We start from the raw sequence: 13,242 nt of genomic DNA on the forward strand, positions 1-13,242 counted from the left end.
CATCAGTCCCCTAGAACTTAGAACTACTGAAATCTAACTAACCTAAGAACATCACACACATCCATGCCCGAGGCAGGATTCGAAGCTGGGACCGTAGCGGTCGCGCGGTTCCAGACTGAAGTGCCTAGAACCTCTCGGTCACACCGGCCGGCACCTTGCTGCAGTCACTGGACAGTGTGTCTAAGGCGTTCAGCGTGACCGAGTTGCCTCCAAACACGTCTCCGACGATTGTCTGGTTGAAGGCATATGCGACACTCATCGGTGAAGAGAACATGATGCCAATCCCGAGCGGTCCATTCGGCATGTTGTTGGGGCCATTTGTACCGCGCTGAGTGGTGTCGTGGTTGCAAAGATGGACCTCGCCGTGGACGACGGGAATGAAGTTGCGCATCGTGCAGCTTATTGCGGACAGTTTGAGTCGTGACACGACGTCCTGTGGCTGGACGAAAAGCATTATTCAACATGGTGGGGTTGCTGTCAGGGTTCCACCGAGCCGTAATCCGTAGGTATCGGTCATCCACTTATTCGGAAACTATACAGCAAAACTTCATCATCCGGCATGACGTTTTAATTTCTTACGTCATCAATACTAATTCTATTCTCAACATGAGACAGTATCTACGTATACTACTGAATATACCTGCAAAATGTTTTGTACAATACTTAGTGCATGAGATATAATGTCATAATCAATGAGGTGCGTGAAATACTCATTGGTAAACTAATCGGACGTTTGAAGAGGTTTATGCATGGGAGTTCGATTCTATAGAGAACGCTGGAGAGGGGTGGGGATGGTGTTACTGGTTAAAGTATTAGTTGTAAAGCGTATTAGTTGTACAAGATCCATTAATGCAAATTGTGTACAAGAAGTTGCTGTATCCATAAATCAAATAGAATATTGTGTATTGAACTACTTTATCTATTTATGCATCTTGCCTTAAGCACAGACCTATTTGGCTTCATACTGTCATTGACATGTTGCAGATCATCTCATCTCAAAAGGCTTCCTCAACACTTTTGTGCAATTCTTTTGCATATGACATTCAGCTAGATGAGACATGATTTTTCCCCATAATGGGTTGTCTGGAATGATAAATTTGGGTTTCGTGATGTCTAAAACAATGGAGCTGGATATGTTGTTAAACCACGCACAACCCACAGGCGTCAGAATTATCTATCAAGGAACTTAGCGATCTGAACTGCAATGTGTTGGACTATGTCCTTCTGCAACCAAATATGATCTGACATTCCTGTTTTTCGTGTTGAGGTATTACCCACGTTTTATACATCTACAAATAAGAATTTCCATTCACATATCCTTTAAATCAGTATGATTAAAACTGATATAGTGATGACATCATAACCCAATGATAACATAAGATGGGTTCCTTTCCAACCCTAGCATATGACAGGGATTTAGCTTACAGCAGAACACTACCTTTCTTGTGAGCAAACTACAGCATTTTACACGCTCATATTACACTTGACTGAGACAAGGCATTTGGAAATTTCGCCAACAAAACTACAAAACCCAACACGATGTAGCTTACTAGGCAACAACTTCCGATAATTCATTAATAAACACTGGTGTAAATCCTTTCATTTTAAAATCTTTTTTAATATACTGATGACTTCAATACTTGAAGATCTACTGTTCTTTTATGAATGGATATGAATATAACCTCTACTTGTTTCCCAAATTGTGCAAAGTCCCTAGGAGTATATAGGCTTACAGTATATCGTGGTCAACAGGCTTGCCGCAGTGCTAACACTGGTTCCCATAAGATCACTGTAGTGCTGTCAGGCTGGGCTAGCACTTCAACGGGGGAGGATCCGGTCTGAGGAGTAATTCGATTGAGAAGTAGCGGCTCCGGTCTCGTAAACAGACATGCGCCTGGGAGAGCGGTGTGCTGACCACATGCCCCTCCGTATGCGCACGCAGTGCTACCTCTGGGCTGATTCTGACACAGTGATTTTCACCTGCCTCGAGATGACTGGGTGTTTGTGTTGTCCTCATCATTTCATCATCATCCAGGAAAGTGGCGAAATTGGACTGAGTAAAGACTGGGTAATTGTACGGGCGCTGATAGCCACGCAGTTGAGCGCCCCACAAACCAAACATCATCATCATCATCATCATCTGACACAGTGGCCGGCCAGTGCCGCTGGACCTCCCAAGGCCCGTTTGGATGGAGAGTGTATTCTGAGTATTACAGACAACTCGGGACCAATGGTAGAACCCTGTTATACCTCCGCTAATTGCCCTATTAGTGCCTGTGTGGTGGATATGCTACTGCTTCCTGTCACGCAAGTGTTAAATATTTTTCTGGTTCTAATGACGATCTTTGCGAGCAGCCCCGTAAAAGTGGTATAATGTGTATTGGGTAGAATAAACAAAGCAAAATAGGGCTCTGCGGTACTCCACAGATATTAGAGCTGCATGTATGATAGCTGCATATACCATAGATCGCTTTCTGTCACACAGGTGGTGAGTAATTTAGTGGCGGTAGTGCTAAACGTGACAAGCGGGTCAGAGGAAGTGGGAGTTCATTTCCTGTATTGGACGCAGTGAAGGATCCAACATAGAAGCCTGTGATACATCACATCCGATGGCATTTAATTATAAGTGATTATCTGGGAGATATGCAATTGATATCAGGTTAAAAAAATTTGTATTTGATGGTAACCATTTAATTCCTCATCCCAGTTCAAAGCGAAAATGTATCTACTAAAACCAAGTCCCACCAACAAGTTTAATAGAAATTCCACTCAAAAAATGAGGCTCTGGCAAAGCTGTAACTGCGTGCATTGTGGCCAAAAACAGGCAGCATGAACTCTGGGCTGTGCCAGGGCTGCCTGATTAGTTTAGTGAGACGTGACAATTCAGACTCTCCAATGTTCGAGTCGTGTTCACACAATTTTTCTTTTTTTCAGTTAAAGCATCAAACTATATCCAATTTACAGCTCCACAGTGTGGTACCTTGTGTATTTCTCTCTGTCACTGTTTCCTTTACTTAAACGTTATGTGATAACACAAACTTCTTACAGATGTAAACCACCTCTTCGTTTCGTCAATGACACAAATAAAGCCAATAGACAACAATAGTGAATACAGTAACATCGTCTTTATCCAACGAAGTACGAAGAACGCAACAGGTAGGCTACATCAGAGTGCACGTTATACTATGCACAATAATTTCAGTTTGTACATCTGAGGTCCAGGATTGTCTTCATAGAGACGGTATGTACAATTACGACCAATGTTCGCTTTAGAGAAGATGTTCAAAGTGACCACCTTATATTTGCAAACACTTCGGCACTTAGTGGTTCATACTTTTACTGGACCCTAGGAAATATACCTGTATCTGCCATTCCCAAAGCGGCATGCATGTTGGCTATTAGGTGTGTACATGCATGGGTGGAGTGCTATAAACTTGTTCTTTTAAGTGTCATGACAAATAAAAATCTAGTTGATTAAGGTCAGGGCAACGTGGAGTCCACTTTTGACCTTCATGACCAATCCACTTCCCTTGAAAATATTCATTTAAATAGTTACGTACATTCATCCCAAAGTCTGGTGGTGCACCATCTTGCTGAAACCGTATCTTCGCAAATATGAAGTGGAATGTTTTCTGCTGCATCACAAAAAGTACTGGAAATTAATGTATGTATTCAACTTGTTAAACAATAGTTAAGGGCCTGAAAGCACATCCTTCATGATTGCAGCCCACAGGTTTTTGCCAAAGCTTGCCTGAAAGCCAAGTATATGGGTGACATGGGGGTTGTGTTCCGACCAATAACGGTCACTGTGGAGGTTGAAAATACCTTCACGACTGAAGCTACATTCGTCAGTCCATATCACGTGATTTATGAAACGTTTGTTACCTTCCACTTGGTGCAGGAGACGTTTACTGTACTTCTCGGACGTAGTGAGTTAATATGTAATGCATTCAGGTACTTCCTTGCGCAACACTTCAGCAACCAGACATTGAGATATCTGGAACTGTCTTACAATATCAGAGGTGCCTCACCGAGGTGACTGGTGAGCAGTTTCAAGAGTCGCTAACTCTGTGTGTTGAGTACATTTAGTCCTTGGACGGACTCTGTCTATTACTTGTAAAGGAATATTACCAGTTTCTTGAGGGCGTCACTCGAGGTGACAAAAATACTTTCTTATTGGGATAATTTGAGGGTACTGTGCAGCGTAGGCATGAGCAGCAGCAGTAACTTGGTTATCGGATGCACTCAGCACCAAAAGCATCACTTTTGTTTTGCACCAGGAAGCCTTCCTACACATTAGTAGACACATACATGCAGGTTAATGGACCCCACTGTCATATTATAGGCTATTGTCGTGTGAGGAAATGATGTTCAACCTGACGAGTAATCGAACCATAGCTCCACGGTGGATGTGGGTCTGATGTCCCAGCAGTCTGCTCAGTGAGCTACGACGGCTGGAACGGTGGTGTGGGCTGATATACGTTGGTCTGTACAGTCTGATGTGCTCTGTTAAGTGACAGCATTGCGAGCTCCTCTTTTACATATGTATGTTTTCAAAATGCACCCAATCAGATTTTGCTAGATAAACTTTTGTCTTGAATCTGGATGAGGAATCGCATGTTGATCTCCAAGCGTGTCATTCATCCTTCATATTGTATAGTGATTTCTGTCACGTCTATTTTAGTGGCAGTGATACCAACCTTGGGATGTGGTTCAGTTTAAGTGAAAACTAATGGATGTACACTACTGGCCATTAAAATTGAAACACCACGTAGATGACGTCCTACAAACGCGAAATTTAACAGACACGAACAAGATGCTCTGATACGCACATGATTAGCTATTCAGAGCATTCACACAAGGTTGGCGCCGGTGGCGACACCTACAACGTGCTGGCATGAGGAAAGTTTCCAACCGGTTTCTCATACACAAACAGCAGTTGAGCGGCGTTGCCTGGTGAAACGTTGTTGTGAGGCCTCATGTAAGGAGGAGAAATGAGTAACATCGCGTTTCCGACTCTGACAAAGGTCGGATTGTAGCCTATCGCGATTGCGGTTTATCGTATCGCGACATTGCTGCTCGCGTTGGTCGAGATCCAATGACTGTTAGCGGAATATGGAGGGTAATACGGAACGCCGTGCTCGATCCCAACGGCCTCGTATCACTAGCAGTCGAGATGACGGGCATCTCATCCGCATGGCGTTAACGGATCCCTGAGTCAACAGATGGGGACGTTTGCAAGACAACAACCATCTGCACGAACAGTTCGACGACATTTGCAGCAGCATGGACTGTCAGCTCGAAAGCCATGCCTCCGATTACCCTTGACGCCGCATCACAGACAGGAGCGCCTTTGATTGTGTACTCAACGACTAACCTGGGTGTACGAATGGCAAAACGTCATTTTTTCGGATGAATCCAGGTTCTGTTTACAGCATCATGATAGTCGCATCCGTGTCTGGCGACATCGCGGTGAACGCACATTGGAAGCGTGTGTTCGTCATCGCCATACTGGCGTATCACCCGGCGTGATGGTATGGGGTGCCATTGGTTAGACGTCTCGGTCAGCTCTTGTTCGCATTGACGGCACTTTGAACAGTGGACGTTACATTTCAGATGTGTTACGAGCCGTGGCTCTACATTCATTCGATCCCTGTGAAAACCTACATTTCAGCAGGATAATTCACGACCGCATGTTGCAGGTCCTGTACGGGCCTTTCTGGATACAGATAATGTTTCACTGCTGCCATGGCCAGCAAATTCTCCAGATCTCTCACCAATTGAAAACGTTTGGTAAATGGTGGTCGAGTAACTGGCTCGTCACAATACGCCAGTCACTGCTCTTGATGAACTGTGGTATCGTGTTGAAGCTGCATGGGCAGCTGCAACTGTACAGGCCATCCAAGCTCTGTTTGACTCAATGCCAGGCGTATCAAGACGGTTATTACGGCCAGAGGTGGTTGTTCTGGCTACTGATTTCTCAGGATCTGTGCACCCAAGTTGGGTTAAAATGTAATCACATGTCAGTTCTAGTACAATATATTTGTCCAATGAATACCCGTTTATCATCTGCATGGTGTAGGAATTTTAATGGCCAGTAGTGTATATTAGAAACAATAAATGACACAAGACAGAACCCTATGGTGCCCCACCCACGACTGCACTATATAGTACTGTCTCACAAGCTGTGACATCGTCTCGAAAAAACACAGTGACCCGTATATGTGATAAGTTTCCTTTAATTTACGTCTATGGTCACAATCTTTTCTGTTTAACATATTACCGGTTTCGGACTTTAATGACCATCATCAACATTAGGACTTCGCTTTTATGAGACAGATCTGATGATGGTCATTAAAGACCGAAACCGGTAATATGTTAAACAGAAAAGATTGTGTCCACAGACGTAAATTAAAGGAAACTTATAGTACTGTCTGTTTGGTGTACAGGAAAGTGACGCAGGCTGCTTTCACAGCGCTGGTGCAGGAGGCTTCGGCAGCAGTGGTGCCAACCTTGGCGAGCAGGTCCCCGCGTGCGGCCCTGGGCCCCTGGCGCTCCGCCTCGTCGACGACGAGCAGCGCGAGCAGCAGCGACGGCAGCGCCACCGGCAGCGTCTCGCACAGCGCCGCGAAGTGGTCGTAGCGCGACCAGCCCGTCAGCACGACACCGCGGAACGCCGGCGTCTCCACCTCGGAGCCGGGCACCCCGCCCGACACCAGCCGCATCCACGCCGCGTGGTTGGCAGCCGTGCGCCGCAAGTCGGGCGCTAGCGCCGTCTCACCGGACGCTCCCTGTGGGCACAACACCCCTAGTCTCACTGCACTGCCACCACCAGACCACACTTCCGTTTTGTACTTGAAAAACGTACAGGGTGACAATTATTGAACAACCTGGAAAAAGCGTTCGACAATATAAAATGGTGCAAGCTGTTCGAGATTCTGAAAAAAGTAGGGGTAAGCTATATGGAGAGACGGGTCAAATATAATATGTACAACAACCAAGAGTGGACGATCAAGAACGAAGTGCTCGTATTAAGAAGGGTGTAAGACAAGGCTGTAGCCTTTCGCCCCTACTCTTCAATCTGTACATCGAGGAAGCAATGATGGAAATAAAAGAAAGGTTCAGGAGTGGAATTAAAATACAAGGTGAAAGGATATCAATGATACGATTCGCTGATGACATTGCTATCCTGAGTGAAAGTGAAGAAGAATTAAATGATCTACTGGACGGAATGAACAGTCTAATGAGTACAGGGTATGGTTTGAGAGTAAATCGGAGAAAGACGAAGGTAATGAGAAGTAGTAGAAATGAGAACAGCGAGAAACTTAACATCAGGATTGATGGTCACGAAGTCAATGAAGTTAAGGAATTCTGCTACCTAGGCAGTAAAATAACCAATGACGGACGGAGCAAGGAGGACATCAAAAGCAGACTCGCTATGGCAAAAAAGGCATTTCTGGCCAAGAGAAGTCTACTAACTTCAAATACCGGCCTTAATTTGAGGAAGAAATTTCTGAGGATGTACGCCTGGAGTACAGCATTGTATGGTAGTGAAACATGGACTGTGGGAAAACAGGAACAGAAGAGAATCGAAGCATTTGAGATGTGGTGCTATAGACGAATGTTGAAAATTGGGTGGACTGATAAGGTAAGGAATGAGGAGGTTCTACGCAGAATCGGAGAGGAAAGGAATATGTGGAAAACACTGATAAGGAGAAGGGACAGGATGATAGGACATCTGCTAAGACATGAGGGAATGACTTCCATGGTACTACAGGGAGCTGTAGAGGGCAAAAACTGTAGAGGAAGGCAGAGATTGGAATACGTCAAGCAAATAATTGAGGACATAGGTTGCAAGTGCTACTCTGAGATGAAGAGGTTAGCACAGGAAAGGAATTCGTGGCGGGACGCAACAAACCAGTCAGTAGACTGATGACCAAAAAAAAAACAAAAATGAAATAATGAATGGGATTTTCACTCTGTAGCGGACTGTGCGCTGTTATGAAACTTCCTGGCAGATTAAAACTGTGTGCGGGACCGAGACTCGAACTCGAGACCTTTGCCCTTAGCGGGCAAGTGCTCTACCATTTGAGCTACCCAAGCACGACTCACGACTCGTCCTCACAGCTTCAATTCTGCCAGTACCTCGTCTGCAAAGTTTGGAAGGTAGGAGACGAGGTACTGGCAGCTCGGAGAGCTCGAAAAAGTAGAAAAAAATTGGAAGAGGAATCCTAAGAAAAATAACAGAAGCGAAAAGCAGCAGCAAAAAAATACAGATTAAGATCTAATACAGAACTACATCTGAAAATTTAAAAGTTAACAGATGTAATGAGATGAAGGAAAATCCTGTGAACATACATGTAGGTTAGATAATGACCACATAACTAAAAGAATCCTTGGCTAACTAAGCAAATAGAAATTGTAAACCTCATGGCTAAGAGAAGTAGGAAAATAAGTAGAAAATGTGGGAGTCCACATGGACCCAATAAGAAACAGCAGGCTCTCAAAATGGGGTAAAAATCAAAACCCGGAAGAGCACAAGAAGAGAAAGAACAATATCCTCCAAGAACGAGAGAAGTGTTAACTCAAATAATTTACGCACTCTCTATAAGCCTAATCTGAAATAAAAAAATATTGGCCAGTTGCGAGTAGGAATAATGCAGTGAGGGTTTAGTACACAGTAAATTATGTATATAGACGGTTCATCCATACTGGGAATCGAGGATCTCGAAGATTTTTGCCTGTAATTGTCATTGATACTGGCAAGATATAGGTCCCAGGGATTCCAAGACTTTCGAGAATGTTTCAATTTGAGGTTTAAGTCGGATGGCAAGTACACAAACAAACGTTTTTTCCCTGTGATGTAATTGAAAATTAACGATTTTCGGATTTTTTCTTTGGTTGAAATGGAACCCAGCGTAGTTGCAATAAGGTATGTAAACGAACGACTGATGTGGATAGATTTGACAGTGTCTAGCAAGAAAATTATGATTGTGTCAGCATATTCGCATTGTGAAGGGACAGATCAAGATAAGATGGATAGTTTTTAAGATGCACTCAGTGATGTAGTTGTTAGAGTAAAGGACAAGGACAGTGTTCTGCTCATGGGTGATTTTAATACCAGGATTGGAAATCGAACAGAAGGGTATGAAAAGGTTATGGGTAAAATTGGAGAGGATATGAAGGCCAACAGGAACGAGAAACAACTCTTGGATTTCTGTGCCAGTATGCGCTTAGTATTCACAAACTCCTTTTTAAACATAAGAACATTCACCGGTATACTTGGGAAGGCAGGGGAACCAGATCTGTCATTGACTATATAATAACAGATCAGGAATTCAGGAAGGCTGTTAGGGACACACGTGTATTCAGGGGATTCTTTGATGACACTGATCATTATTTAATCTGCAGTGAAATCGGTATCGTGAGGCCGAAAGTGCAGGAGGTCAGGTCCATATGCAGGAAGATAAGAGTGGAGAAACTTCAGGATAAGGAAATCAGGCACAAGTACATAACAGTGATCTCAGAAAGGTACCAGTTAGTTGAATGTAGTCAATTACAGTCATTGGAAAAGGAATGGACAAGGTACAGGGACACAGTACTAGAAGTGGCTACAGAATGTCTTGGAACAGGAGTGTGTAAAGGTAGGATGAAGCAAACAGCTTGGTGGAATGACACAGTCAATGCAGCCTGTAAAAGGAAAAAGAAGGCGTATCAAAAATGGCTACATACTAGAACTCAGGTAGACAGAGAAAGTTATGTTGAAGAAAGAAACAAAGCCAAACAGATAATTGCAGCATCCAAGAAGAAATCTTGGGAAGACTTTGGAAACTGGTTGGAGACTTTGGGTCAAGCTGCTGGAAAACCATTCTGGAGTATAATTAGCAGTCTTCGAAAGGGAGGTAAGAAGGAAATGACAAGTATTTTGGACAGGTCAGGAAAACTGCTGGTGAATCCTGTGGATTCCTTGGGCAGATGGAAGGAATATTTTGAAGAGTTGCTCAATGTAGGTGAAAATACGATCAGTAATGTTTCAGATTTCGATGTAGAATGGGACAGGAATGATGATGGAAATAGTATCACATTTGAGGAAGTGGAGGAAATGGTCAATAGATTGCAGTGCAATAAAGTAGCTGGGGTGGATGAAATTAAGTCGGAACTCATCAAATACAGTGGAATGACAGGTCTTAAATGGCTACACAGGATAATTGAAATGGCCTGGGAGTCGGGACAGGTTCCATGAGACTGGACAAAAGCAGTAATCACGCCAATCTTTAAACATGGAAACAAAAAAGATTGTAACAACTACAGAGGTATCTCTTTAATCAGCGTTGTGGGTAAAATCTTCTCAGGTATTGTTCAAAGGAAAGTGCGAATATTAGTTGAGGACCAATTGGATGAAAATCAGTGTGGGTTTAGGCCTCTTAGAGGTTGTCAGGACCAGATCTTTAGCATATGACAAATAATGGGGAAGTGTTACGAGTGGAACAGGGAATTGTTCAAATGGCTCTGAGCACTATGGGACTAAACACAGGGAATTGTATCTATGGTTTATAGATCTAGAAAAGGCATTTGACCGGGTTCCTAGGAGGAAGTTATTGTCTGTTCTACGAGATTATGGAATAGGAGGCAAACTTTTGCAAGCAATTAAAGGTCTTTACATGGATAGTCAGGCAGCAGTTAGAGATGACGGTAAATTGAGTTCATGGTTCAGAGTAGTTTCTGGGGTGAGACAAGGCTGCAACCTGTCTCCACTGTTGTTCATATTATTTACGGATCATATGTTGAAAACAACAGACTGGCTGGGTGAGATTAAGATATGTGAACACAAAATAAGCAGTCTTGCATATGCGGATGACTTAGTTGTGATGGCTGATTCGATTGAAAGTTTGCAAAGTAATATTTCAGAGCTAGATCAGAAATGTAAGGACTATGGTATGAAGATTAGCATCTCCAAAACGAAAGTAATGTCAGTGGGAAAGAGATATAAACGGATTGAGTGCCAAATAGGAGGACCAAAGTTAGATAAGGTGGACGGTTTCAAGTACTTAGGATGCACATTCTCACAGGACGGCAACATAGTGAAAGAACTGGAAGCGAGGTGTAGCAAAGCTAATGCAGTGAGTGCTCAGCTACGATCTAATCTCTTCTGCAAGAAGGAAGTCAGTACCAAGACTAAGTTATCTGTGCACCATTCAATCTTTCGACAAACTTTGTTGTATGGGAGCGAAAGCTGGGTGGATTCAGGTTACCTTATCAACAAGGTTGACGTTACGGATATGAAAGTAGCTGGCATATTGCAGGTACTAGTAGATGGGAACAAAGGCAGGAGGGTGTCCACAATGAGGAAATCAAAGAAAAACTGGGAATGAACTCTATAGATGTGGCAGTCAGAGCGAACAGGCTTAGATGGTGGGGTCATGTTACACGCATGGGAGAAGCAAGGTTACCCAAGAGACTCATGGATTCAGCAGTAGAGGGTAGGAGGAGTCGGCGCAGACCGAGGAGAAGGTACCTGGATTCGGTTAAGAATGATTTTGAAGTAATAGGCGTAACATCAGAAGAGGCAGCAATGTTAGCACTGAATAGGGGATCATAGAGGAATTTTATAAGGGGGACTATGCTCCAGACTGAACGCTGAAAGGCATAATCAGTCTTAAACGATGATGATGATTCTTTGTTTGTACTGCTAAATCTAGATTCTTGGCAAATTTCATGATTCGACATTCAACGTCAACAAGGAGTACCCTATAGGTTTTGATGACTGAGTTGGCGACTATTAACATACACGACGTAAATGTCAATATCATTTGGGTGCATTTACATAAGAGCTTACATGTATGACATGGCCAAGGTGCCATACAACTGAATATGACATAAATTTCAACTTGATATGCCTACCCGTTTCTGAGAAAAAAATGGTCTAGGGAGACGGATGGATAGAAAGTCAGTCTGATGTCAAATACACATTTCTTTTTTCGTGTAATATAATTACAAATTAACATTTTCCAGATTTTTTTGCTTTGGTTGTTTTGTCAAATGTCATGGCTCTAGGTCAACGAGAAGTAAGGCTATGGTACAGGTTTTGATGAGTGAGTTTGAGAGTATCAAAATATGTGAGACAAATGCCCGTATCTCTTGATTTACATTAGCTTACAACCTTAAAATTTTTGCTCCACTAAGGGACTGTAGATCTTAGTATGTCACATAAATTTCAGCTAGTTAGTTCACGCATTCCTGAGAATAAAAGATGTTTAACTATCGAACAGAGATACATCTGGCACCGAGCGCCGCAGGTTTCGAATCTGCACGAGACGGCATGGAGCTTGATTACCACTAGAAGTCTCTACAGCCATCGCGCCGTAAGTTGTGGCTGCGCGCTCGCTCCTGGCTCGTGTATAACGTGAGCTCGCCACAGTGGAGCACGTGGTCCCAGCGGCCAATAGCGACGTATTCTATCAGGTATTTAAGCGCCTGCCTCTCGCTCAGTATGCCGTCCCCCACGCGGATCCTCTATGACGTCATTCCTTTCCCCCATCTGTTCCTGTTCCTCGAACATATCCGCATACTCTACACCTCCCGCCGCCTTGATCCCCCTCACCCCCTGGTTGCTCCTCTCCTCTCCCATCCCCGCCCCCTGCCACGCCTTCACTGTTGTGTCCCCCCTACCCTCCATCTCTACACCCTTCTTTCCCAAGGTGGCTTCCATCAACTCCTCCTCCCAGATGATGCCCTCTCTCCCTCCATTTGTCCCTCCTATCAACTGTGATCCTCACCCGCCTGCTTTCCTCCGTCCTTTTCCTGGGCTCCCTCGCCCCTCTTCCATCCTCTTTTTTTCCCCACCTACCCTCTCTCTGCCCCCCTTCTCTCCCCCAAGTCCTTTTGCATTTCCTTCCTCTGTCTTTCCCCATTCCCTCTCGCATCTGCCCTGCCCCCCCCCCCTTATGAGTCCTCTCCCTCCTTTGGTTCCCCCCCCTTTCGTTTTTCCTGTCCTCCCTCCTTGTTCCCCCCCCCCCCCCATCTGCCCAGCCACTCCCCCATCTTTGTGCCGACATTTTAGTACAGTGTTTACAGTGAGTGTTCAGTGTTGTGTGTCTTGTCCGAAGTGTTGCGAACGGACATCATACTGTCGCTGGGTGTGATTTTTATATCTCTTGCGAACAGAAACCAGACTGTCGCCATGTTTTTTAATTGTCTGTCTACTATGTTCCCTGTCTGCTTCCTGTGTATTTTATTAGCTTT

General features: G+C 44.1%; 1 protein-coding gene across 1 annotated transcript in view; it reads right to left on the reverse strand.

The window, feature by feature from the left end:
* Positions 1–13,242, reverse strand: part of LOC126106149 (hexosaminidase D-like) — a 125,109-nt gene that overhangs the window by 21,718 nt on the left and 90,149 nt on the right. The window contains exon 6 of the mRNA XM_049912391.1: positions 6,513–6,791. Within this exon, the coding sequence (XP_049768348.1) occupies positions 6,513–6,791 (279 nt within the window). The remainder of the gene's footprint in view (positions 1–6,512; positions 6,792–13,242) is intronic.

This window comes from Schistocerca cancellata, chromosome 10, assembly GCF_023864275.1.
Source record: "Schistocerca cancellata isolate TAMUIC-IGC-003103 chromosome 10, iqSchCanc2.1, whole genome shotgun sequence".
Lineage (NCBI taxonomy): Eukaryota > Metazoa > Arthropoda > Insecta > Orthoptera > Acrididae > Schistocerca > Schistocerca cancellata.